At 38.8% G+C, this 24333-nt stretch overlaps 1 protein-coding gene across 1 annotated transcript in view; it reads right to left on the reverse strand.

The window, feature by feature from the left end:
• The window catches only part of LOC126182460 (charged multivesicular body protein 7), a 212976-nt gene that overhangs the window by 45563 nt on the left and 143080 nt on the right, over positions 1–24333 (reverse strand). Inside the window, exons 4-6 of the mRNA XM_049924851.1 lie at positions 15952–16071; positions 14362–14466; positions 8248–8506 (exon numbers count right to left, since the gene is read on the reverse strand). Coding sequence (XP_049780808.1) covers positions 8248–8506; positions 14362–14466; positions 15952–16071 — 484 coding nt within the window. The remainder of the gene's footprint in view (positions 1–8247; positions 8507–14361; positions 14467–15951; positions 16072–24333) is intronic.

Raw genomic sequence — 24333 nt, forward strand, 5'->3', positions numbered from 1 at the left:
GCGTGTCAGACAAACGTTACTTCCGTGGGAAAGGTATCTCTCACTCCCCATGGATACACGTACCTTCAGACAGCCCAAGTATGCGTCTCAGGACCTACAGGATTGAGCAGGACAACGCGATGTCTACTGGACACAGGTAGTCAGTCCAGCTTCATAGCAAAATCGCTGATTGATGATCTGAAACTGCAAACGGTAGACCGACAAGAACTAACCGTTTGTTCCTTTGAATAAAACCCTACACGCCCACGCCACCGCAGGCTTGTTCAGTTTAATATGAAAGGGCTTTGGCAGAATTCTTCAGTGCCACTTACTGCCTTCAAAAGTACTCACGTTATTTCTCATCAGCCTTCAGTTCCACAACATACAAAGAGTTTACCGGATGTCCGTAATATTACGCTAGCAGATCCGAAAACCGATTCAACAGAAGATCTTCCCATGGAGATTCTTGTAGGAGGCAATTTTTATTGGAAGATAGTGAAGCACAATTCGCCCATACGCATCTCTGAAACCTTAGTGTTAGTTCCTTTTCTGTTTGGCTGGATACTTAGTGGTAACAAGTCACAAGCCTGTGTGCATGCAACCATGGTAAATTTTGCTCAGACTGACCGATCTCCTCTGCACTTGGACAATGATTTCAGATGCTTTTGGGACTTGGAAACTATAGGGATTACTGCCGATCAGGATCTACCTGTGAACAATAAGGATATGAGACTTCTTGAAGAGTTTAGAGCATCTTTCTCTATAAAGGATCATCGAGCAGTGGTTACACTTCCCAAAGGACAACATACAGTGCTTTTGAGTAACAGACCGATCGCGAAAAAACGATTCAAGCACCTTAGGGAGAGATTTCAACGTCAAGAGACATGTATTTCGATCTTATGCTAGACTACATTACGAAGGGGGCAAGTAGAGGTCGCTCCCACCCCACTCTCAGGAAAGGAGCTATTTTATATCCCTCATCATGTAGTGAGGAAGGAGAAATACGGAACCACTAAGTGGAGAATAGTCTTTGATGCCTCATCTCATGAAAACGATGTACCTTCTCTGAATGAGGTATTAGAAATAGGACCGAACCTATTACCAGAGATTCTGGAAATTTTACTGTGGTTAAGACTACATTCTACAGCTATCGTCGTGGACATCACACAAGCTTTCCTTCAATTAACCTTGAACGAAAAGGACAAAGACTTGACCAGATTCTTCTGGTTCAAAATTAGCCAGGATCAAACAGGAAATCTTCAAACGATGGACGAACTAACAGAATACCGTTTTAACAGACTCCCATTCGGCCTGACGTGCAGCCCATTTTTACTTTCTGCAACACTAAGAGAACTTGCCGACAAGTGTATGACAGCATTTCCCACCATAACGCCACTTATAAACAAAACTGCATGCATGAACGACTTTGTGATCTCAGTAGAAGGTGATAATTTGGTGATAACTATATACTATGAACTTGTAACCCTAATGAAATTGATCAGTCTCCCCTTATCAAAATGGGCTACCAACCGTGAACAACTCCACACTATCTGGAGGGCAGAAGGGCGAGAACTCCACATCCAGACTCAAGTTTTCGGCATAGACTGGAACACCACAGGTGACTACTTCTTTATCGATCCTAGCGAAATCATCAGAAGGTTAGAAGAGCCAGCCACCAAACGACTCCTTTTACAATGTACGGCTAAATTCTATGACCCACTCGGACTGTTTTCCCCTGTTTCTCTTGTTGGGAAAATGCTATTTCAGGACACATGATGCCGAGGAATTGGCTGGGATGAACTTATGCCCTGGGACTTAGGGGCACGATGGCACACTTGGATATCTAGCTTACCTTCATTGTCACATATATGTGTCCCTAGATTGATAGCTACAGCTCATGGAAGAGACTCTCAGCTGCACGTATTCTGTGACGTCTCGGAAAAGGCATATGGAGCAGCTTTGTAGATTCGTACCGTCTTAGATGATGATGTCATAATCCATTTAGTCTGTAGCAAGAACAGACTAAGAAGGTGACATTGCCTCGACTCGAACTTTTAGCGGCAGTATTTGGGACCAGACTATTGTGTTACTTTTGCCGCGCAACAGGCTTTAAAATTGCCCATGCGATATTGTGGACGGATTCTAAAATAACACTAAGTTGGATTCGCTGTGATCCTAACAGATGGAAGACCTTCGTTTGTAATAGGGTAACTGAGATACAAACACACACGACTCCCACGCAATGGAAACAATGCTCAGGACCAGACAATCCTGCTGACCACCTCCCACATGAACTCCTTGGCTATCAAATGAATTTTCTGAATATTTGGTGGCATGGGCCGCCTTGGCTTACACGCCCTCCTGAATGCTGGCCAAACAATACTCCAACAATGGTACGACTTCCCGAAGAAAAGAGAAAGAAAACCCAGAGCCAAGTCTTGTCGATATCTACGCCAACCAGCCTTTTGAACTTACTTAAATTCAGCTCATACTGGAAGCTCATTTGTATCACAGCATGGACTCTCCGCTTCCTACACAACATTCATCAGAGGAATAAATCTTCAGGAGAACTTACAGCCACCGAATTATCAGCTGCCAAAATGTTTGGATTCGAGTGGGCCAGAGAGATTCCTTCCCCAGCGAATTAAATGCACTTCAGAATAACTTACCACTGCCAAGAGAGTCAAAAATCGCACGATACAATCCTTTCGTAGAAGATGGAGTGATACGTCTAGGAGGTCGACTGCAGTGCACTAGCCTAAATAGGGAACAAAAATATCCTGTACTCCTTGACGGTTCCCACCACTTCACACTATTGGTTATTCAAGAGACACACATCCGCCTACATAATTTTGGCATTCGTTCTGTACTGTCCGAACCACGCAGACTACCCCACACGATATATACAGATAACGCGAAAACATTCCACGCCACAAACATGGAACTAGCCCAACTTTGGAATGCACTAATCACCACAAAAACTTATCAGTTCCTTGCCCACCACGGTGTTACTTGGAAATTCATTCTCTCCCAGGTGGCTTGGTGAGGAGGATGGTGGGAAAGAATGGTGGGCACAATAAAGCGTTGCCTACGGAAGGTATTGGGACTCGCAAAGCTCACTGAGGAACAACTGAACACCACCTTGATCAGTATTGAAGCCGTGGTGAACTCCAGGCCCATCACACCAGAAGATGATTGTGATGCACTCACACCTTCCCATTTTTTGACGGGAGAAAAACTTACGACTATTCCGATGGGACCAGAGCCATCAGCGAACACTAATTTAACAAAGGAATTCCGACAGACAGCGACTCTGTGACAGTTTTTGGACCTGTTGGATTAAAGAATACCTATTGGCACTCCAGAACTACCATGAAGTTAAATGCCCATTGGGACGAGTCATCCCCTTTCGCCCTGGCGACATCGTGCTGATCCACCAAGAGGACCTTCGTCCGCGACATATGTGGAAGAAGGCCATGATAGAAAAGGTACTACCAGGAAGAGACAGCAGGATAAGGACGATAATACTCTGGATACCAGATGGTCACATCATTAGTCGTCCTGTGCAGCTGGGCGTACCTTTGGAGGTCGACCAGGGTGGGGAGGATGTCACAGAGTGATGTACTTCGGGCAAGTGAGAGACTATTTGTTTACTCTTAGGACAATATATCTTCGACTTGTTTTATTGTATGTTCTGTGACTATGTAATAAAGTGTTGTTAGACTGCTAATCGCTCTCTACTGTGATTCACGACAACTGTATCTGTCCCATCTTTCCCTCCCCCTCTCCTTTTTTGCTCCGTTTTTCCCCACCTCCCTGCTCCACAGCTTCCTGATGCTGCATCTCTTTGCAGTCTAGTCCCTGTAAACGCCACCAGACAGTATTTGTCTCTCTCCCCACCCATGTACTACTATCCCTTCCCCTTCCCCTTCCCCTTCCCCACCACCTCCAGACTGCTGCTTACATCCCACGTGACATTGCATTCCAGTGAGATGCTGGAGTTGGGAGGGGTGTGTGTGTGTGTGTGTGTGTGTGTGTGTGTGTGTGTGTGTGTGTGTGTGTGTGTGTGTGTTTTATTGATGAAGGCTGTGGCTGAAAGCTATATGTGAGTGTCTTAATTGTGCCTGGTTGCCACGTGATGTGTTAACATTCCTACCTGGAGTTTCCACTGTTTAGTTTTTGCACACCTATAAATATATACATAAATACACTTCTCTATTAGGCTTGTGCACTTTGATATATGCATATACTAGGTAGACAATGGAACTTTCATTGTGAAGATGTACTTGGTTTTCCCTACACATATGAGGTGCATTCAAGTTCTAAGGCCTCCGATTTTTTTCTCCAGACTGGAAAGAGATAGAAACATGCGCATTGTTTTAAAATGAGGCCGCGTTCATTGTCAATATGTCCCAGAGATGGCAGCATCGTACGGCAGATGGAATTTTACCACCAGCGGCAAGAATGAGAACTGTTTTAAATACTTAAAATGGTGATGTTTTCCTTACTTGAACAGCGTGCAATCATTCGTTTTCTGAATTTGCTTGGTGTGAAACCAATTGAAATTCATCGACAGTTGAAGGAGACATGTGGTGATGGAGTTATGGATGTGTCGAAAGTGCGTTCGTGGGTGCGACAGTTTAATGAAGGCAGAACATCGTGTGACAACAAACCGAAACAACCTCGGGCTCGCACAAGCTGGTCTGACAACATGATCGAGAAAGTGGAGAGAATTGTTCTGGGGGATCGCCGAATGACTGTTGAACAGATCGCCTCCAGAGTTGGCATTTCTGTGGGTTCTGTGCACGCAATCCTGCATGACGACCTGAAAATACGAAAAGTGTCATCCAGGTGGGTGCCACGAATGCTGACGGACGACTACATGGCTGCCCGTGTGGCATGTTGGCAAGCAATGTTGACGCACAACGACAGCATGAATGGGACTTTCTTTTCGTCGGTTGTGACAATGGATGAGACGTGGATGCCATTTTTCAATCCAGAAACAAAGCGCCAATCAGCTCAATGGAAGCACACAGATTCACCGCCACCAAAAAAATTTCGGGTAACCGCCAGTGCTGAAAAAATGATGGTGTCCATGTTCTGGGACAGCGAGGGGGTAATCCTTACCCATTGCGTTCCAAAGGGCACTACGTTAACAGGTGCATCCTACGAAAATGTTTTGAAAAACAAATTCCTTCCTGCACTGCAACAAAAACGTCCGGGAAGAGCTGCGCATGTGCTGTTTCACCAAGACAACGCACCCGCACATCAAGCTAACGTTACGCAACAGTTTCTTCATGATAACAACTTTGAAGTGATTCCTCATGCTCCCTACTCACCTGACCTGGCTCCTAGTGACTTTTGGCTTTTTCCAACAATGAAAGACACTCTCCATGGCCGCATATTCACCAGCCGTGCTGCTATTGCCTCAGCGATTTTCCAGTGGTCAAAACAGACTCCTAAAGAAGCCTTCGCCGCTGCCATGGAATCATGGCGTCAGCGTTGTGAAAAATGTGTACGTCTGCAGGGCGATTATGTCGAGAAGTAACGCCAGTTTCATCGATTTTGGGTGAGTAGTTAATTAGAAAAAAAATCGGAGGCCTTAGAACTTGAATGCACCTCGTATACTTGAAAATGGTTGAAATGGCTCTGAGCACTATGGGACTCAACATCTGATGTCATCAGTCCCCTAGAACTTTGAACTACTTAAACCTAGCTAACCCAAGGACATCACACACATCCATGCCCGAGGCAGGATTCGAACCTGCGTCCGACCTACATATATACTGCTCTTATAATATTTATACTGTCTATAATTATGCCATGTTATGAAGGGAAGGTTTTGCTTATACTATGTCATGGACACATACCTATATCTTTTGTCTACTGAAAGTTTATGATTTATGGACTAACTGTACTCTGCCATGTGTGTGGCAAACTACTTGGTACAACCATTTGAGACTTCAACAGTTCTTACTTCAATGTTACACAGTATTAGATCAGCAATCAGAAAGAGAGTCTTACTGCATTTGTTTTGATATGACATGTATTTTCAAATATTTTGGTCCACATACCTAGACAATTAGTTATTTACAACTGAGAAAACTTTAAGTTCAATATATGGAGTGGATTCTACATACACGCCTTGAACACACATTTACTTATGAGTGGAAGATTTATTTAGGTATGCTGAGCACAGTGATACACTGATGATTATGGATATTGTTCATTACACTAAGCTATGATACTTTGATAATAATAAGGAGAAGATACTGCTATTTGTTTGTTCAGATCACTACTGTATCCAGTTTTTGTATTGTCATGTAAGATGCTTGATGAATAGATACACATACAGATGAAGAATGATGACAAGTATTGAAAGTATTTTACATTTTGTTTTTGAGGTTATGAGTTATTGTTTATGGCATTAACACACAGGAGAGATAATGATAATGGATTTGTGAAGTAGTCTGCTGCAATCGGAGAGACATTAGTGACCAATCATATCACTGCACTACTTTGTACTCAACACTGTATTTTGTTGCCGCAGAAACATAGAGACAGTAAATGTAGGCTCTCTTTGTTTTTCACTCATGCTTTTGAAATGTTTCTGGATGAATGGAAAGGACAGGTTTACATATGGTTTTAGTTTGAAGTTTGAGCTTTTATTGATTATGCAATCATGCAGCTACATCACCAATGTAGTCAACATCACCACATTTAGTAGTAGGCATCGTTACCAAAAAATTTACATGTAAGAGGTAATAGTTACTTCTGTTTATATGTACATGCTTGAATTTGAGATTTATGAAATGATTGTTCATTGCCAGACACATGACGTACACATCAACATTACTGTGTACAAACAGGGATTTTACTTAGGTTTAGGTATGACAATTGTTGAATTCCAATTTATCAATTATATTTGAAATGTGCACTAGCACAAATTGTTAGAACACTACTGATTGATATTACTTATTTTGTATACAAAACTGATATTTGACATCTCATGTGATTGTACAAACAGAGGGAACTTTTATTTGAAACCTGTTTACTTAAACATACCGTATGACTGAGATATGATACACTGAAATCATTCTAGAAGGAATATGCACTATTGATGATTTGCTACATATTGGAAGGAGAGAACTGTTATTTTACTTGAAATGTCCTGTCATAGGAAGGAAGGGAACTTCTACTGATATGATCTGTGCAGGAAGAAAAGATGTATTTGGAATGTAAATAATCTACAATGGGCAAATATTGATAGCTATTATATGTGCTTTTAGCAAATGGGAATATGCTTACGGCTGATTGCCCGAGATTAGACTACACAGAGAGAAATGATATGCTGATAATTCATGAAATGTATTCGCAGCTGCAAATATGGACTACCATCAGCTGTATAATGGAATGACAACAATTAAAATTTGTGCCGGACCGGGATGCAAACACAGATTACCCACTTATCACAAGCAGTCACCTTATATTAGGCTCTCTGAGTATAACCCACGACCAGACTCAAAACTTCTATATGTCATCAACCAAGTGTCTACAACCTGTACTTGTATATTCATTATGTATATTCCCGCAAAGGGGAGACATCTTAAATGAAAATCACTTGCAGGGTGTTGGCGGATAAATACGATATTACATTGCCTGTTGTTCTAAAGTATGATTCAATACTCCTAGGAATAGGCATGCTTGCTTCCCTAATAATAGAGAGCATGGAGGCAATTGTTTCACTAGTACAGCTACATTCACTTTTAATCTCCATGTATCGTGGGACTTAGACTATACTTGATGGCTGACTGTTAGAGTGCTGACACCTAAGTTTTCAGATTATCTGGGTATCCCGTTATGCTGGCCAATGGTGCGATATATATAGGGATTGTATCAACTACTCCCGCGTCAACTACAGCCTGAAGACGGCATATTGAAGGGCAGAAACTGGTTGCAACAAAATAAATAAAATCATAAGGATGGCTGCAGGCGTTTTATTTTCTCACAATAGTAAATGGTCATCATTCCAAAGACCTCCCGCCAAAAGAATGGATATACAAAAACTTTTATAACTACTGCATTTACAGACTAGTGATAACAACTGCTGCAAGAACATGAGCATTGGGTTCCGAGTCAAGGCAGCTTTAAGGGGAAATTTCGACAAGCTATAACGTTATATGTGGAGGGAAGGAAGAATCTGAAAGTTCATTGACAGTCTTACAAATAAATTTAAAAACAATTAAAATAATAACTGTCTATACATACCAGACAATGTCAAGTTCTTCAATCTTGACTCCAGTTTTTCGTGGTCTTTAGATTCAATATCTTCATCATCACTGATTTCTGGTTCAAACGAAAGACTCAGGTTCCCCTTTGCGACATGCGGAGGAGATGCCTGCTTTGACCCTGACTGGTCTAACTGCAGCAGCTGAGCAAGTTCAGCTTCCAATTCATCTTCTGATTCAGCACCACCATCAACAGTTTGTCCCAGCGCCGCTTCAACTTCTTTCTGGACATCCAGCATCTGAAATAAATTTTTATAAATTTATCACTTTCGCTCAATCACTAAAAAATACCTAATGCATTTCTGATATAAGTAGTGAATAAAATGAAATAAATTTTGAAATGAAACTTTACTTTCCTCAAGCAGATTCCTAAGAATCTCTTAGTGAGTTTTAGCACAATAAAAGAGATATAGTAGACTTATTGTAGAAACAACTCTTAGGATATTACTATGTACTTTTTCTTCCTGTCTTTCTCTCAGAGATGCACTAAAATCATTGTCGAATTTAGAAAGTAGGAGATAGGTAACCAAAAACTGAAGCTGTGAGGTGGCAGCAAGAGCCATACATGGATAGCTCAGTAAGTCAGACTTGTTCATTAAATGCAATGGTTTATGTTCAATCCAGGCCAATAACACCGATTTAATCTTGCAGGAAATTTCACAAGACAAGTTTGGAATCTTTAACAACTGAAAATTAAAGCAACTGTCCTCCATTATGTGTAATGGGGCTGGCTCTAATGAATGTATGTTTTGCCATTTTGATTTTGTTGTTATGTATTATGGTGCAAATAGAAGGACAAAAGAAGCAATATGTAATGTTGTTACATAGCTTATTCCACTTGAAAAGTATCAAGTCGATATCTGAGATTTTTGCACCATTCAACGAGTTTTACGCTCCATTCAACAAATTAATCAGCATTAGTAGAATGTAAATTTTTCAGTTCATTATATACTGTAGAAAGACGTGGAACACTAGTACACAGTCTGGTGGTTTGGACTGTATACCACTATCTCTCCTCCCTTACAGTCTAACACTGGAAACACTTTCCACTGTGAAGATTTAGACAAGTTGTATGGTGGCAAAGTGCCACTATATATTCACAAGTTAATACACTGAAGACAGAAGAAGCTCTGTTCACAAATTTCTAAACCAAATTCCTGCTCTCCCTAAATCTATCACTGCTATCTTTCACAAAACTGAACTGCTGTTAGTTTAGTATTGTGTTAATTTGCAGACTTTGCCAAATTAGTACATAATGAAGAAATATTATGTTCTTATAGCTCTGCGGAAATTTCCATCTCTTTACATCTAGTCTGGACACCAGCCGGAGACAAACATAGAACAACCCTAACAAAGCTCATGATTTCTATACTGGTGAAAGTTAGGAACCTGTTACCAATATGGTCAAATTTTCAACTGATGTGGAGTCCTAATGACCGTTTTTGTCCCCTTCAACCATATCTCAAAGTATGTGTTTTTGACAGTTCTATCTGCACTCTGGCTCTAATCTTGTGTTTCAAATTTTTGTCCAATAAACTGCGCACATAATTAATATTGTTCTGTATCCAGACTACAGAAAATGCTGCTGCTAGTCACAAGATAAGAAAACTCACAAGAACTCGGTGCAATACACTCACAAAAATAACGTGCACTTTATCAGCAAACACCATTAATGAGCAAGGGACTTGTTAACAACTGAAAGAAGTGACAATGTTTTGCCCCTTATTTCGTCTAAGCCCTTGTGAGACCCTTACTCAGTGGTGACACATTATGTATTGCAGTGCATTGTAGCAAGACATTTACAAACTTACCTCAACACTACAACATTAATATTAAACATCAATTAATGGTGCATAGAGGAGTTGTAGGGGCATGGATCTGAGTGTGAAGGTTCAGCCACTCTGCTGATTCTCCTTCATTGTAAGCAGCGGAACATGAACTCCATGAGGAGGTTTGTATGACCCCATAAGGCTGAATTAACTGACCTTTTGGAAGCTCTTCCCTTGAAGGTGTCGAGAACACCTCAGAGAAAACAGACGTACTACAATGTAAATGCTCAAGATAAATGAAGATGTAAATCTTAGATCATAAGTCAAGTTTGATGTGGTTGGATGTATTGATTGATGTAAAACACACACACACACACACACACACACACACACACACACACACACACAGAATTTGGCACCTTACTGAAGCATGAGAAAACTGTGGTTCTGGAAAGAAGGGTTTCGGTAAAGTTTTTTGGAATTATTTGGAAGAAACACTTTGTTACCAGGCAACTCAAGAATCAACACTGGAAACTATATGAGGGAGCACTCACTGTGTAGTGTCCCAAAAAGCTATCTACCAAAAACGAGTTAGTAACACTGTAGATAATAAGAAGAAATTTTCACAACCAGACAACTGTTGTGAGTATTTATAAATCATTCAAATGACACGCATGTATGTATCAGTTACAACACAGACGAGTTAGTGGTGGGTCTGATGAGGAAGAGTAGCACGGGATAGCAACAGGTTAATTGCACGACTGCAGTTCAACTCGACACACCGCCTACGGTGGTGCAAGTTTTTATGCCACATCACGTCAGCTGCTCATAGCCAGCACAGCAGCTGCCTGCCACAACTTCTCAACATGACACACTAGCTTCATCCGTGCAGTCGACGGCAGCATCCCAAGGTTGCTGTTCTAAGCATAGGGTGAGCTGTGATTCAGCACTTTTCTTTTAGTCTATTGTGGTATGTACCAGAGCTTACAGGATTAGTTACCAACATATGTGAGAGAAGAAACTCAGTGAACACCTAGTTTAGCTAATTAGTTGGGAATTTATTTAGTAGTGTATGCCTCTGTGGGCTAGAAAAATAGCAGCTGAGGCACTGGAAAGCTTTAAGTCATTTGTGGAACAGAACAGTAAAGCTATTGAGGAGACCAATAAAGCATTTAACAAGAAATTATAAGACATGTTAAGATGCTCAGAGGAAGCTCTTAAAACTGAACTGGGAGTTACCATTAAGGCTCAAGGAGATGCTACTCTTAAGAAGTTAGAAGAAAGTATCTACTAAAAGTTAGAGGTTACAACTACCGAGTTGGCAGTGATTAAATCACAGGCAGAAGCATTTGCAGAGGAGTTAATGTCTACAATTAACATAGAGGGTAATAAAATTACTGCTTTGGAGAATGAATCAAATGATCTGCCTAGTAAAATACAAATGGATATTAAAAGCGCGCACACAACCGTGCTATAGTGCAGCCAGGAACTAGGGTAACAGGAAGAGGAATATTTTCTATGGTGCAAAAGTAGATAAACTGAGTTTTTCTATGTTTAGACCTATACCATTTGTTACTTTCATAAAAACGTCATTTACTATTTTCTGTCTTGATGCTTCATTGCTCATCTTCACAAAAATGCTTGTATAATCTGCAAAGATGACTAATTCTGTCTCATAATTCAAATAAAATGGCACGCCATTAATATAAAGCAAGAATATTAGTTGGCCAATGATTGAAGCCTGTGGGACTCGCACTGCAATTTCTCAACATATAAATAATGTGCAGTTCCTCTTTGTATTATTTGAACAGCCTAAGGTTATTTTCTGCATCTATTTTCTAAAATAAAAAGTAAACCAGAAATTTGCTGAACTGCGTATTCAATAAAAACTTAACTTCTCTAATGTAATATTGTGACTGACACAAGGAAATGGTTTTGCTAAGTCACAGAAGATCCAGATAAGGAAATTTATCATTTAATGATGTTATTATATGCTCAGCAAATGTGTAAATACATGTCTTCTCAAAAATTTTAGAAAATGGTGTAAGGAGTGGCTTTGGATGGTAATTACTGACATATGTAGAGTCACCCTTTATATGAAGTTTTTGGATTCATGATGACCTCCTTTATTTTAGATGGGAATGTAAGATTAATTTTTATTACCTAATGTTCTCTATATTGCTGCTTCTGTGTACTACTTCGCTTTCTCTTTGCACCTATTTCCTCACCTCCTATTTTTTTTAAATTAATTATTAAAATATCTGCTACACATGAACTGTCTTTTATGATGTCCACACTCTCTTTAATAGTAATAGTGTCATCATCTATGGTGTCTTTCCCTGTCTCTCCTTTTTCAATATTCCTTACCGATTTTATTTTATTATGTGAGCTGCCAGTTTCTGACAAGATGTGCATACCTCCTGGATTTTTTTTTTTTTTGCAGCTTTTCATAGTATATTAAAGTACTGTTTACAACAAGAGCATATTTCTGGGTCATTGTGTGTTCTGACTATTTTGTACAAATCCTTTTGCATTCTGAAGAGGCTCTGATATCCACTGGGTATCCAAGGTTTCTTTAATGACATGCCATTATTATATTTAATTCTCTTTTTAGGAAAATCACTTTGACAATGGATATGAATTCATTAACAAATATTTCGATTTATTGTAAACTTCAGCCCAGTCAATATTTCTTAATCTTTGTTTAAAATCTTTGGTAGTTTTGTCATTAATTAGCCTCACTGTATTAGAGTTTTCCAAACTGTATGCAGAGCTAATGTGTCTAATATGACTACTGCTTGTTGAATTAGCAGATTTTTAAGCTGATCAGGTAGGGAAATGACTGATATCAAATTATAAATGGATTAAAGCACCTCTCAGTAACTTAATTTACATTAGAAATTAACAGTCCTTTCCTTCTGACAGAAAGTACAATTAATCAAAATTTTTCCTGAAAATTTCCTCTTTATCCAATGGAGACGTGTTTACTGCAAAATCACACATATTACATTTCCCAACATAAATTCACAAGCATGTGCTCTGACATACTGATCTATACAGAATGAAATCATTTCTAAATTTTTATATTCACACCCTTTTTTATGAATGGGTGGCTCCCCTTTTGTCCATACTTGCTCTGTATGAATATGCAGCTCACTTACAACTTGCCTTTCTATCATTGCAGTTATATAATTCAGATGGACAAATGACATCAATTTCTTTCAAACACAGTGAACTTGAAAACAAATCAACAACTCAAATTGCTTCATTTTTAACTCCCCTAATATTCTGATCAAGGAAGCTGATTTCACTTCTTTCTCTCTTATTATTAGGTGAATTTTCTTTAATGCTGTCTGTCTGAATTCAGTATTTGTCCTAGTGTTGATGTTTTACACCGTAGTGATACACAATTAAACACCAAGAATGAAAGTGGAGCACACAATTAGGACAAGAGCGGTACTATGTGCAATAATAAAATGGCCTTGTCCATGAATCAATATCAAAGCTGCAATGTGCTACCGATTTATAATTTTCTTTCTCTTGGGAAATTTCTAGGGAAGAATATTTAAAGAGTATTATTATATATACCTAGATATTCTTAAATAATCCTCAGCTTTCATCTACTTTCACTGAGTGGGCAAGGACTTGCATTTGAGTTCTACAACAGCAAAAAGAAATATTGAAAAAAATATGTCAACTTAAAGAGTTTTAAATATCAAGAAAGATATTAAGTGGGGAGAAGATGAAATAGTTCTGCTTGTACTGGGCAAACCCGCCTTTTTCACATTCTTCCCATTAACAAGTCAAACACTGCACTGCATTTTACATGTACTCCTAACAGACCTTGACAATGAACAGTTACACTTCTTGTTTGTTAAGAAAAGGTCACAGTGTACATGGGCAGTGGAGGAAGAGGTAAAGAGGGAGGAAGAGGTAAAGAAAAGAGTCAGGTGTCTGACTGAACTATCACTAGGAGCTACTCAATCAGGAATGCCTATGAAATTTACTTTTTTTGTCTTGAATTATTCATCTCCTCCTCCACCCAAGGACTTCATTCAGAAAGCTGAAGGGAAGTATATTAAAGTCTACTCTGCTACAAGGTTACCAAAAATCTTTTTCTTTTTCATTTGCTATTTATAAATCCTATTAACTTTTGAAGGTTATCAAACTGCACAATCTGCTGTCATCATTTCACTTAGAGTTTAGTAATACAAAATATATGAATGCTATATCTGAAAGCATGACCAGTCCATGAAAGTCAAGAGATATTATACTCACATTATTAAAAGAAAAGCATCTTCAATTGAGCAATACAAAATACATACCTCTTCAATCTCAGACATAGTGTCCGCCACATTGTCTTCTGATAGACCAGATTCCTTGAATCTCATTTTCAAAGCAGTCAATCCTATCTTGTATGACTCCAACACCTTTATAATTAATGATACAGAGTTAGGAACAAGTACAGCATATCTACAACAAAGATACAATAATACAGTACAGTGCTTGATAAGTTTGCTTCAACTTAAAATCTTCAGTTTTTACTATAGAGTACTGAGGTATAATGATGGTCAGCTGAAGGCAACATGATCCAAATAACATACACTGTACATCTTTGTGTATATGCACTATGCAGTGAATTAAATCAAATATAAAATTGTGCTCAAAATAGTTGAAGATTCTACAGCAATAACAGCATACTTTCTGAAAAAGTTTGTAATGACGTACTCTTAGTGTGACCAGAATGACAGAATTCTGCTTTGATATGGCAAAAGAGGTAATTGTTGAGATATAAAGACCAACTGCTCAGACCTTTGAAATACACACAACAATTTCACACACTTTGAAGGCTTACATGCAGTAAATATTGTCACATAATAACACCAGAACTAAAATAATGTGAAATTTGAAATATTTCCTACAAACAGTTTCAATTGCTAATGCCTCACCTGAAGTCAATGACTTATTACACATAAAATTACTCACCAACGGGCAATGATGATGAACTTATACACAAATCACAGACTTTTTTTGTTGCAAAAAGTATATATAATGTGAAATGGCAAACATTTTAAAAAATATACCTAATATGTCATAAAAGTGAACCGAGAAAATTTTAAGGGCTTGTATTCAAAAATTTTAAGGGCTTGTATTCCAGACAGAATCTACATCTATTCTTCATGCTACACATAATACTCCCCAACAGACTTTGATGACTATTAGACTAATAAATATAATAACTTCACAGAATCTAAAAAACAGTCATTCTTCCCCCCCCCCCCCCCCCAATTACTAGAAAGGAAAGAAACTTTAAAGTATCAAACAGAAAGTGCCCTCTACTACATACTTTACAGTGATTTGCGGAGTACAGATGAGGATTCTCTGTTGTTATTTCATCAAACTTGAGTATGAAGAAATTTGTCAGCAACTAAACAAGACAGACACTACTACTGAGAGACACAGTAATGAAGTGCTTCTAACTCTGCCTAGTCCATTTAATTTCTTTTTAAATTTATATATTTATTACTGGCAATCAGTGTGCTGACTTTAGTGTTCCCTTCATTTATTTAATATTATCCTCAAGTTGTTTCTTTTATGGAATCACTGTCATTGGTTCAGCTCTTTGTTTTTCTTGAATTTCGTCCATATTATTGCCCATTCTGTCCAATCTATATAATGCAGTGTCTTACTCTAGATAAGCAACTCACACTGGTCCATTATTCTATGGCAGGCATTACATGAAATGGAATTTTTTTTTCCTTTCTTGAGAAGGGGCTAGCCGCTCCAAACATCTAAGACAAATTAACACCCCACAGTGAGGTCTTACTGCAACTAACTTGAGGAGATCTGTTTCCTTTGGAATAGTTTTAAAAAGATTTTACAAAAGTATGGGTATAATAAAAGATTGTTCATACCTTGCTATCGGATTCAGCTTCTCTTATACGTGATAATAATTGCTGGACATTGTCAAGAATTGCAGAGTTTTTTGTTATGGATGTCTCCAGTTGATGCTTCTTTCTCAAACACATTTTTGCCTGCAAAATAATCAGTAAAATATTAAGACTGGTCATTATTACACAATTTTATCAAAACATTAAATGTGAAGAAACAAATTATTTTTTCTTCAGGTCCACCTGGTTTGAAGTGAAACATTAGCACAGAGGGATTGAATATCAATGAAAGTCATTAAAGCATTCCCTAAAATAACTATGGAACTACTAACCACAATAGTCAAGCCTCAGAAGAAGGTTGTTTTTCAGATACTCTGAAGTATGCAGTCTTAGGTCCCATTTTGTTTCAGTTTTACATGCATAATCTACTGGTTAATATTAACTATCATTAAATTTCATTTCCTGATGAGACATCTGTAACCATTAAAACTAATACCACTGACCAAATTCCTCAAGCTGTCATAAATATCTTACAAATATTAGATAACTGGTTTGATCTAAACAGATTAAAATATAACAAAATTAACTAAATCCAGTTAACAAAGTTTAAAACAAAAAAAAGGTAAGTTAAATGATGTTCAGATCCATCAAAAAAATGTAGTCTTTCAGGAAGCTAGTTGCGTAAAATTCATAGGAATACAAGTTGACAAAAATTTATCTTGGGCTTCAGATGTACAGTATCTCAAAAATAACTACATAGCCGGGCATTCACAAAGAAGATATTACACAATGCTACCATCTTGAATATCATAGCCATGTCAAATTAGCATTACAGTATGAAATTATATTTTGGGGTAGCTCAAACCGCGTCTCAAATATTAAAACTTCCAAAAACCATGATTAGAAATATGTACAATGTAAACTGAAGAAAACTCATTTTGCCCACTTCTCAAATATCGGAGTATCTTAAGTGTCCCCTCACTGTACACCTATGAACCGACTGTCTTTGTAAACAGTCATCCTGATTTACTTGTGGCAAATCAATTTCAACATGATTACCACTACAGGAATCAAAATAATTTGATGCAGCCCACTAGTCCTTTAAAGCTATATACTCAAACGCCACATTATCTGGGTATGAACATTTATATCATAGTAAATCAATAAGAATTACCCAACATTAATTTAAAATCACTAAAAGCAAAATTATATGGCAAACTGGTACTGCAATGTTATTATTCAATTAAAGAGTTCATGAAGGATGATCTGAAAATTTGAGCAGGAGAGAACAATACTTAGGATTAAAGTATTTTTTTAAGGATCATCAATTGTGTATCCAGGCAATATATTATATCAATGATATTTTAAGAAAATCTTTAAACAAATTTGTGTGTTTTGACAAGTCTCCTGTACACTATGTAAATGACTTGAAGTTAAATGTTGGGAGACAATATACTTCTATTAATTACCTTAAGCTTAAGCAATTTACCTGCATTCGTACACCGTTCTCAAATGATGCACAGTTTTAACAGAATGTTTCATTAACCACTTTACTAAGAATTAATCTCACATAGCTGAAAAGATTATATGACATCTGACAGCAAATGAAACAAGTTCATCCCTATGAAATCCCCAAACCACCTTCCCTACCCTCTGGCTCCTACCCTTGTAACCGCCCCCGGTGTAAAACCTGTCCCATGCACCCTCCCACCACCACCTACTCCAGTCCTGTAACCCGGAAGGTGTACACAATCAAAGGCAGAGCCACGTGTGAAAGCACCCACGTGATCTACCAACTGACCTGCCTACACTGTGATGCATTCTATGTGGGAATGACCAGCAACAAACTGTCCATTCGCATGAATGGACACAGGCAGACAGTGTTTGTTGGTAATGAGGATCACCCTGTGGCTAAACATGCCTTGGTGCACGGCCAGCACATCTTGTCGCAGTGTTACACCGTCCGGGTTATCTGGATACTTCCCACTAACACCAACCTATCCGAACTCCGGAGATGGGAACTTGCACTTCAATATATCCTCTCTTCTCGTTATCCACCAGGCCTCAACCTCCGCTAATTTCAAGTTGCCACCACTCATACCTCACCTGTCATTCAACAACATCTTTGCCTCTGCACTTCTGCCTCGACTGACATCTCTGCCCAAACTCTTTGTCTTTAAATATGTCTGCTTGTGTCTGTATATGTGTGGATGGATATGTGTGTGTGTGCGCGCGAGTGTATACCCGTCCTTTTTTCCCCCTAAGGTAAGTCTTCCCGCTCCCGGGACTGGAATGACTCCTTACCCTCTCTCTTAAAACCCACATCCTTTCGTCTTTCCCTCTCCTTCCCTCTTTTCTGATGGGGCAACAGTTTGTTGCGAAAGCTTGAATTTTGTGTGTATGTTTGTGTTCGTTTGTGTGTCTGTCGACCTGCCAGCACTTTCATTTGGTAAGTCACATCATCTTTGTTCTTAGGATATATATATATATATATATATATATATATATATATATATATATATATATATATATATATATATAGTTCTTGCAAAAAAAAAAAAAAAAAAAAAAAAAAAAAAAAAAAAAAAAAAAAAAAAAAAAAAAAAGCAAAAAAGAAAAGCACTTTATGATCCAGCTACATTTTGATATAAAGGAAGTATGAGATGACAGTTTTCAGCCAATGAACTCAAATGTGGAGACAGTTTTTAATATGTAATATGTGCAACTGTTAGTAGCCTTCCATAGTTTTTAGTCTCCCACGAGATTTGTGACGATCTAATCATTAAAAATTTGTTTCTGTGTGGGTCCACAGTCTCTATATATTTAGAAATGAAAACATGATCAGTCATAGGCTGCAGAAGCCAATTTTGATACTGTGTCATTTCCAAGCACATGCGCCACATCAGCTTATGTACATCACATTTTACACTGTGTAAATATAGATTCATTTTACACATATATGGGTACGGTCATAATACACCAAGTCACATGATAGTAGCTGCAACTACAAGTACTGCAGTACACACATGTGAATAAAAATGAGCGGTTCTGTAGGTTTTCACTATGTATGAAGGCTGATGAACTGTCTTCCTATGTTTTGATTTAAATCTGAATTGACAAAGTTTAAAACTTTATGAGTCCAGTGCATTTTCAGAAGCTTCTCTGATCCTTATGCTTTGTGGACAATAAATGTGCTTCAAAGACAATGAACCACTTGTTTTTAAATGGGACTAGTCTTTGATGCTGTTATGATGAATTTTCACAGTCAGCAGTTCAAATAGAAGTGATCGACAGATGGGTGTTCAGTTTTCAGACTGGCTATATGGCACACCATGACTTCTTCTTCACCAACCTCTTCATGTCAATGAACCACTTACACTCAAAGTCAGTGATTATTTTTTGGATGTTCTTTGGCCTCTGTCTTCCCTAATAGTATTTACCCTTTACAGTTCCCTCTACTACAATGGAAGTTATCCCCTGCTGCCTTAGCACACGTCCTATCATCCTCTCTCTTCTTCTAGTCAATGTTTTCTGAATATTTCCTTCCTTGTTGATTCTATGAAGGAACTTCTCATTTCTATGACTACCCTTTTTAGGGATGTCCATTGAACTGTTGACTGTGGTATTCATTATTTACACTTTCAGGGAACTTCAAAAGCATATCATTATTCCTCCACATTTCTCTAGCCATTTCTTTACACAATGATTCTTGTTTTATGATTCTCTTAAATTTCAGTTTACTGGTGGTCATCACCGATCTGAGTCTATACCTGTTCATGGGTCTGCTTTACAATCCAATATCTGAGCTGTCTGTTCTAACGATAAGATTCTGTTTTATAAAGGAGAGGTCGGTGTTTTATAAAGGAGAGGTCTGTGTTGTTTAAGAGAGAGGCCTTTTACAAAAATATTGAGTAATTACATCAAACATTTTGGATTGCCTCTTTACTCACTGAAAACCTATCATAACACATACTGGGGAATTCTCATATCAGCTGTCCCATTAATGAAACAGGATGAATAAATAAGGTTATGAAACAAGCCAGCCAGTGAAAACAGCCACGAATTTTGTTGTATCTGTAGTACAGAACCACACATTTAAAAGTATAAGCTAAAATCAACATTAACCGAACAGAATGTTCGTAATGCATCATAGGTTTACACTTTATAGTTGTTGTTGTTGTTGTTGTTGTTGTTGCTGCTGCTGCTGCTGTTCTTGTACCTGAAGAAGCCAGCATGGATTTTCAGCTGCCCAGTAGTGCATGTTATGTAAATTTACATCACCATCATTTGTAAACGTTGCTTTGTCGGAACAAACATAGTGGCGACTCCCAAACAATGCAGAGCAGAGCAACAAAGTTCAACACAGCTTTTGAAGTCACGTCCTCTGAGTGTTTGATGTAGTTGTTGATGATAAGGGTGGAATCTGTGTTGATGCAAGATATGAATGACACTCCTCTGGCTGATCCCATGTTTCTTGACAATATGTCTCGTGCCACCATTCACTGTATCAAAGTAGCATGTCTAACTTCTCCTTGTTGCTGTACCAGTTTGTGTGCAAGGAATTTTGAAGCAGAAATGACCTGCCGATGGACTACAGAGTTCCTGGTAGTTCTGCAGTGCAGGCAAGTAAACAAATTGGTTCAAATGGCTCTGAGCACTATGGGCCTTAACTGCTGAGGTCATCAGTCCCCTAGAACTTAGAGCTACGTAAACCTAACTAACCTAAGGACATCACACACATCCATGCCAGAGGCAGGATTCGAATCTGAGACCGTAGCGGACGCGCGGTTCCAGACTGTAGCACCTAGAACTGCTCGGCCACTCGGCAAGTAAACAGTTGAAAGATCTGATACGATGACATAGCCTGGTGCGACAATGTTTCCAACGCAACAGCCGATTCCGACCGACTTGCCTTTCAATTTTAGAATATTTCTTCCATTCTTTTGCAGAGAATTTCAGGTTTCAACCTCAACATTAAAAAGTATACCATTCTATTTTAAACATCATACTTGCTTCAGTATCTCGATCGATACACGAGTTAAGACTCTTCATCACACACAGAAGTACATGCACCTTAGCATACTATCGTTTGCTGAAAACCTTGTTTAGATATCTGGGACTGTTCACGAAATACAAGGGGTGTTACGTCTTAAGTGACACGCCATATATTCACGCCGGTACTGAGATTTCGCACTATAATCAGTGTTTTGTGACCATCAAATCTGGCGAAAGTGAGAGAGCATAAACAATATACATACTAACCTGATGACAGAAGGGTTGAAGGTAGGTTGCAAGAAAACACGAATAGGCATTCGTGTCACACAAAATTTAATGAGCTGAATGGTTAATCTGACTCGTCATTTGCGAGCTTCACACTGGAGTCCTTATTTCTGGTAGATAAATACGCTGTGAAAAGTTGCCAATTAGGAAAGGGGGAGTGCACAAGTAAACTTCGCAAGTTAGTGGATACAATTTCTTAGATCTTGCTGCAAGTACCTGCCAAACTTGGCAATTGCTAGACGTTTCTCTCAAACATGTAGAAGTTTTGTGTGTTCATTAACGGTACGAAAATTGCAGTATCAAAAATGAGAATGGTGCAAAGGCATATGGGCCGAAATATATGTTCCGTATCCGCAAATGGCCACCGTCACCCAAGGAACTGCAAAATGAATCTACCGATTACTTTGTTTCACCACCAAGGGACGTAAAATGGCAGTGCAGAAGTCTTAATTTCAGGAGATTTCTTAAATGTTAGAGCCAACATAGATGACTTACATTTGTAATATAAGTAATAAATATTGTTTGCAAGAGGCTATCTCTTGACGATACAGCTTACTGCATTTTTGTATCCTGCTTTGCACAATAAACAAGAGGTGTTCCCAGCATGCGTACCACAGTCTTGGAAACTTTTTAATCTGAGCAAAGTCCTCTGATTTAGTTCGTTCAACTATGTTTCTTGATAAATATGTAGGCTACGCAACTCTGAACTCAAACATCTCTTTTTTTGAAACTTCCTAGCAAATTAAAACTGTATGCCAGGCTAAGACTCTAACCTGTGTTTTGAGTCCCGGTCCGGCACACAGTTTTGGTCCGTCAGAAAGTTTCAAATCAGCGCTCATTCCTCTCCAGAGCAAAAGTTCATTCAGGACTTACTTTAAATTTGTTTCTCATTAAGATTTTTCTTTCATAATAACAATACGACAACGGGAGCGGCTGCTCTGGTTCTAATCACAACACTCAACTTCCGTTTGCTATCACACGACGCGACTTTGTGAGAACACTTCTACAAGTAGTTGCAGCAAGTTCCTGAAATTAAGTTGCCCAAGAGACTTGCTGAAGTGTTTACATTAGAACAAAGACTTTTGCACGTTCTTGCAGCAGTTACTTGCTGAAGTGACTTGCTAGTGGACATACACACTTCAAGATCGAGCCCAACCATTTCTGAACGCAATGCCGTGACGCTGCTGAGGGGGAAGGTCTGCAAATTGCAGTCGCCGGAAAACTACAAAAGACGAGTGCGCTTTTGGAAGCAACGAAGATTGCTGTCAGCTGAGGCGGACAAATTGTTTCAGAGACAGCCGAGGACAGTAAATATGAACCACGCAGCGTATTTCATATTTATCTGACGTGTGACTACTGACTCCTCTTGATTATTTTATAAATTAATTACAGTGCCTGCTACTTTCTCTCAAGTGAAAACCGCGTGTCATCCGTCTAGAAAAGGTGGCATTGAGCTACAAGTTTACCGTACACATGACACTACAAGGAAACAACACTAGAGCGCACAAGACATTTCAGTTCAAATGCCTGCATGATTCGAAGAACATCGAAAAACTATATCTTGCACGTTGATTTGGACACAGCGGCCAGCCTGTTACCAATCCGAAACCCAAAAATAAAAAACGACATGTTATGTACACTGACAATTCAAAGGCACATGAAATATGACAATCCTTAGACCATAGCTAATGGACTGCTGTGGATGTAACGGAGGGCAAGAACACCAATAACTACGTGCTATGCAAACTGCAGCTGAATATTAGACTTTTTGTCATTTATAGCAGAAATCAAGCATTTATTTTAAGAACTGAACGACTAGTTTTATTACTACTACAGACGTGGCAATACAATTAACCGTTTTTGCCGGCCGGAGTGACCGTGCGGTTCTAGGCGCTACAGTCTGGAACCGAGCGACCGCTACGGTCGCAGGTTCGAATCCTGCCTCGGGCATGGATGTGTGTGATGTCCTTAGGTTAGTTAGGTTTAATTAGTTCTAAGTTCTAGGCGACTGATAACCACAGAAGTTAACTCGCATAGTGCTCAGAGCCATTTAGTTAACCGTCTTTGTCTGAAATACCCAATATTACTACGATTCTTATCGTCTTTACGTTTTGCCACGTGAAAACTGAAACACTGTATCGATAGTTCTCCTTACATGCAACTTTGTGTTGCAGTGAATCTTGAATTCACCACTTCCACAGGAGTAGAAGCAAAATATTAGTTTGGCATATGGAATATAGAATCTACTGAAGATTTTTTACTATCTGGTCGACAGTGAAAACGCCAGGAATAATATAAATTTTGCGCAAGTACATAAAATGACAACAAAACCTTGTGGTATGTCCAAATCGGCTGTATTCCGTATTAACAGTGCAGTAACATCGGCAGAATCTCAAGTGACCATGTATTTTGATTCTCCAAGAAAGGAATATACAGTAAATGAAAAGCAAAATTACGGAATTTGACGATTTTAACGAAAAGTTAGCACGCAGAACTGTGCTTCGACACTATGACAGAGGAAAGTATCCGACGGCTACAGAAATAGTTATTTTCGTGAAAAAATTACTATGGCTCAGAGACCGTTCTTTGTCTTCTCCGCACAACTGATTTTTTATTCAGGAAGTATAATGACGGACCAAAACTTTTAATAGAATGCAGAAACATTGCAGTAGCAAAAATGAATGTTTGTGTAAAGTGCACTTACTGTGTGCTGAGGACAATACTGCTGTAGTATGCTTCGATAAAAATTGGGTTTCATAAAACCACACGCAAAAATATATTTTGTTCGATTTCAATGGATATACTGGCCTGAAAGTGCCTACAGTTATTTTTGTATAGCGTATACCGGCGATCTGTATGATGGGTACAGTGACGGAGGGTCATAAAGGGTTGCAAAGAAATTTTCGGGCAGTAGGGAATAGGTGAGCATGGCGGCGGCATAGAAGCTCTCGCGCGCTGCCGCGCAGTCTCTGGTAAATAAAATGCGTTCACACATGACACGGAACAATAATTAGTCTCATATGTTGCCAGAGTTAATTTCGTAATTTTCTTCACAAGTTTCTCGCTGGAAGTTCAACAGATCGCAAATTCTCAGCGACTGCGTGTTTCGTTGCACAGGCGGAACAG

Source organism: Schistocerca cancellata, chromosome 1, assembly GCF_023864275.1.
Source record: "Schistocerca cancellata isolate TAMUIC-IGC-003103 chromosome 1, iqSchCanc2.1, whole genome shotgun sequence".
Classification (NCBI taxonomy): domain Eukaryota; kingdom Metazoa; phylum Arthropoda; class Insecta; order Orthoptera; family Acrididae; genus Schistocerca; species Schistocerca cancellata.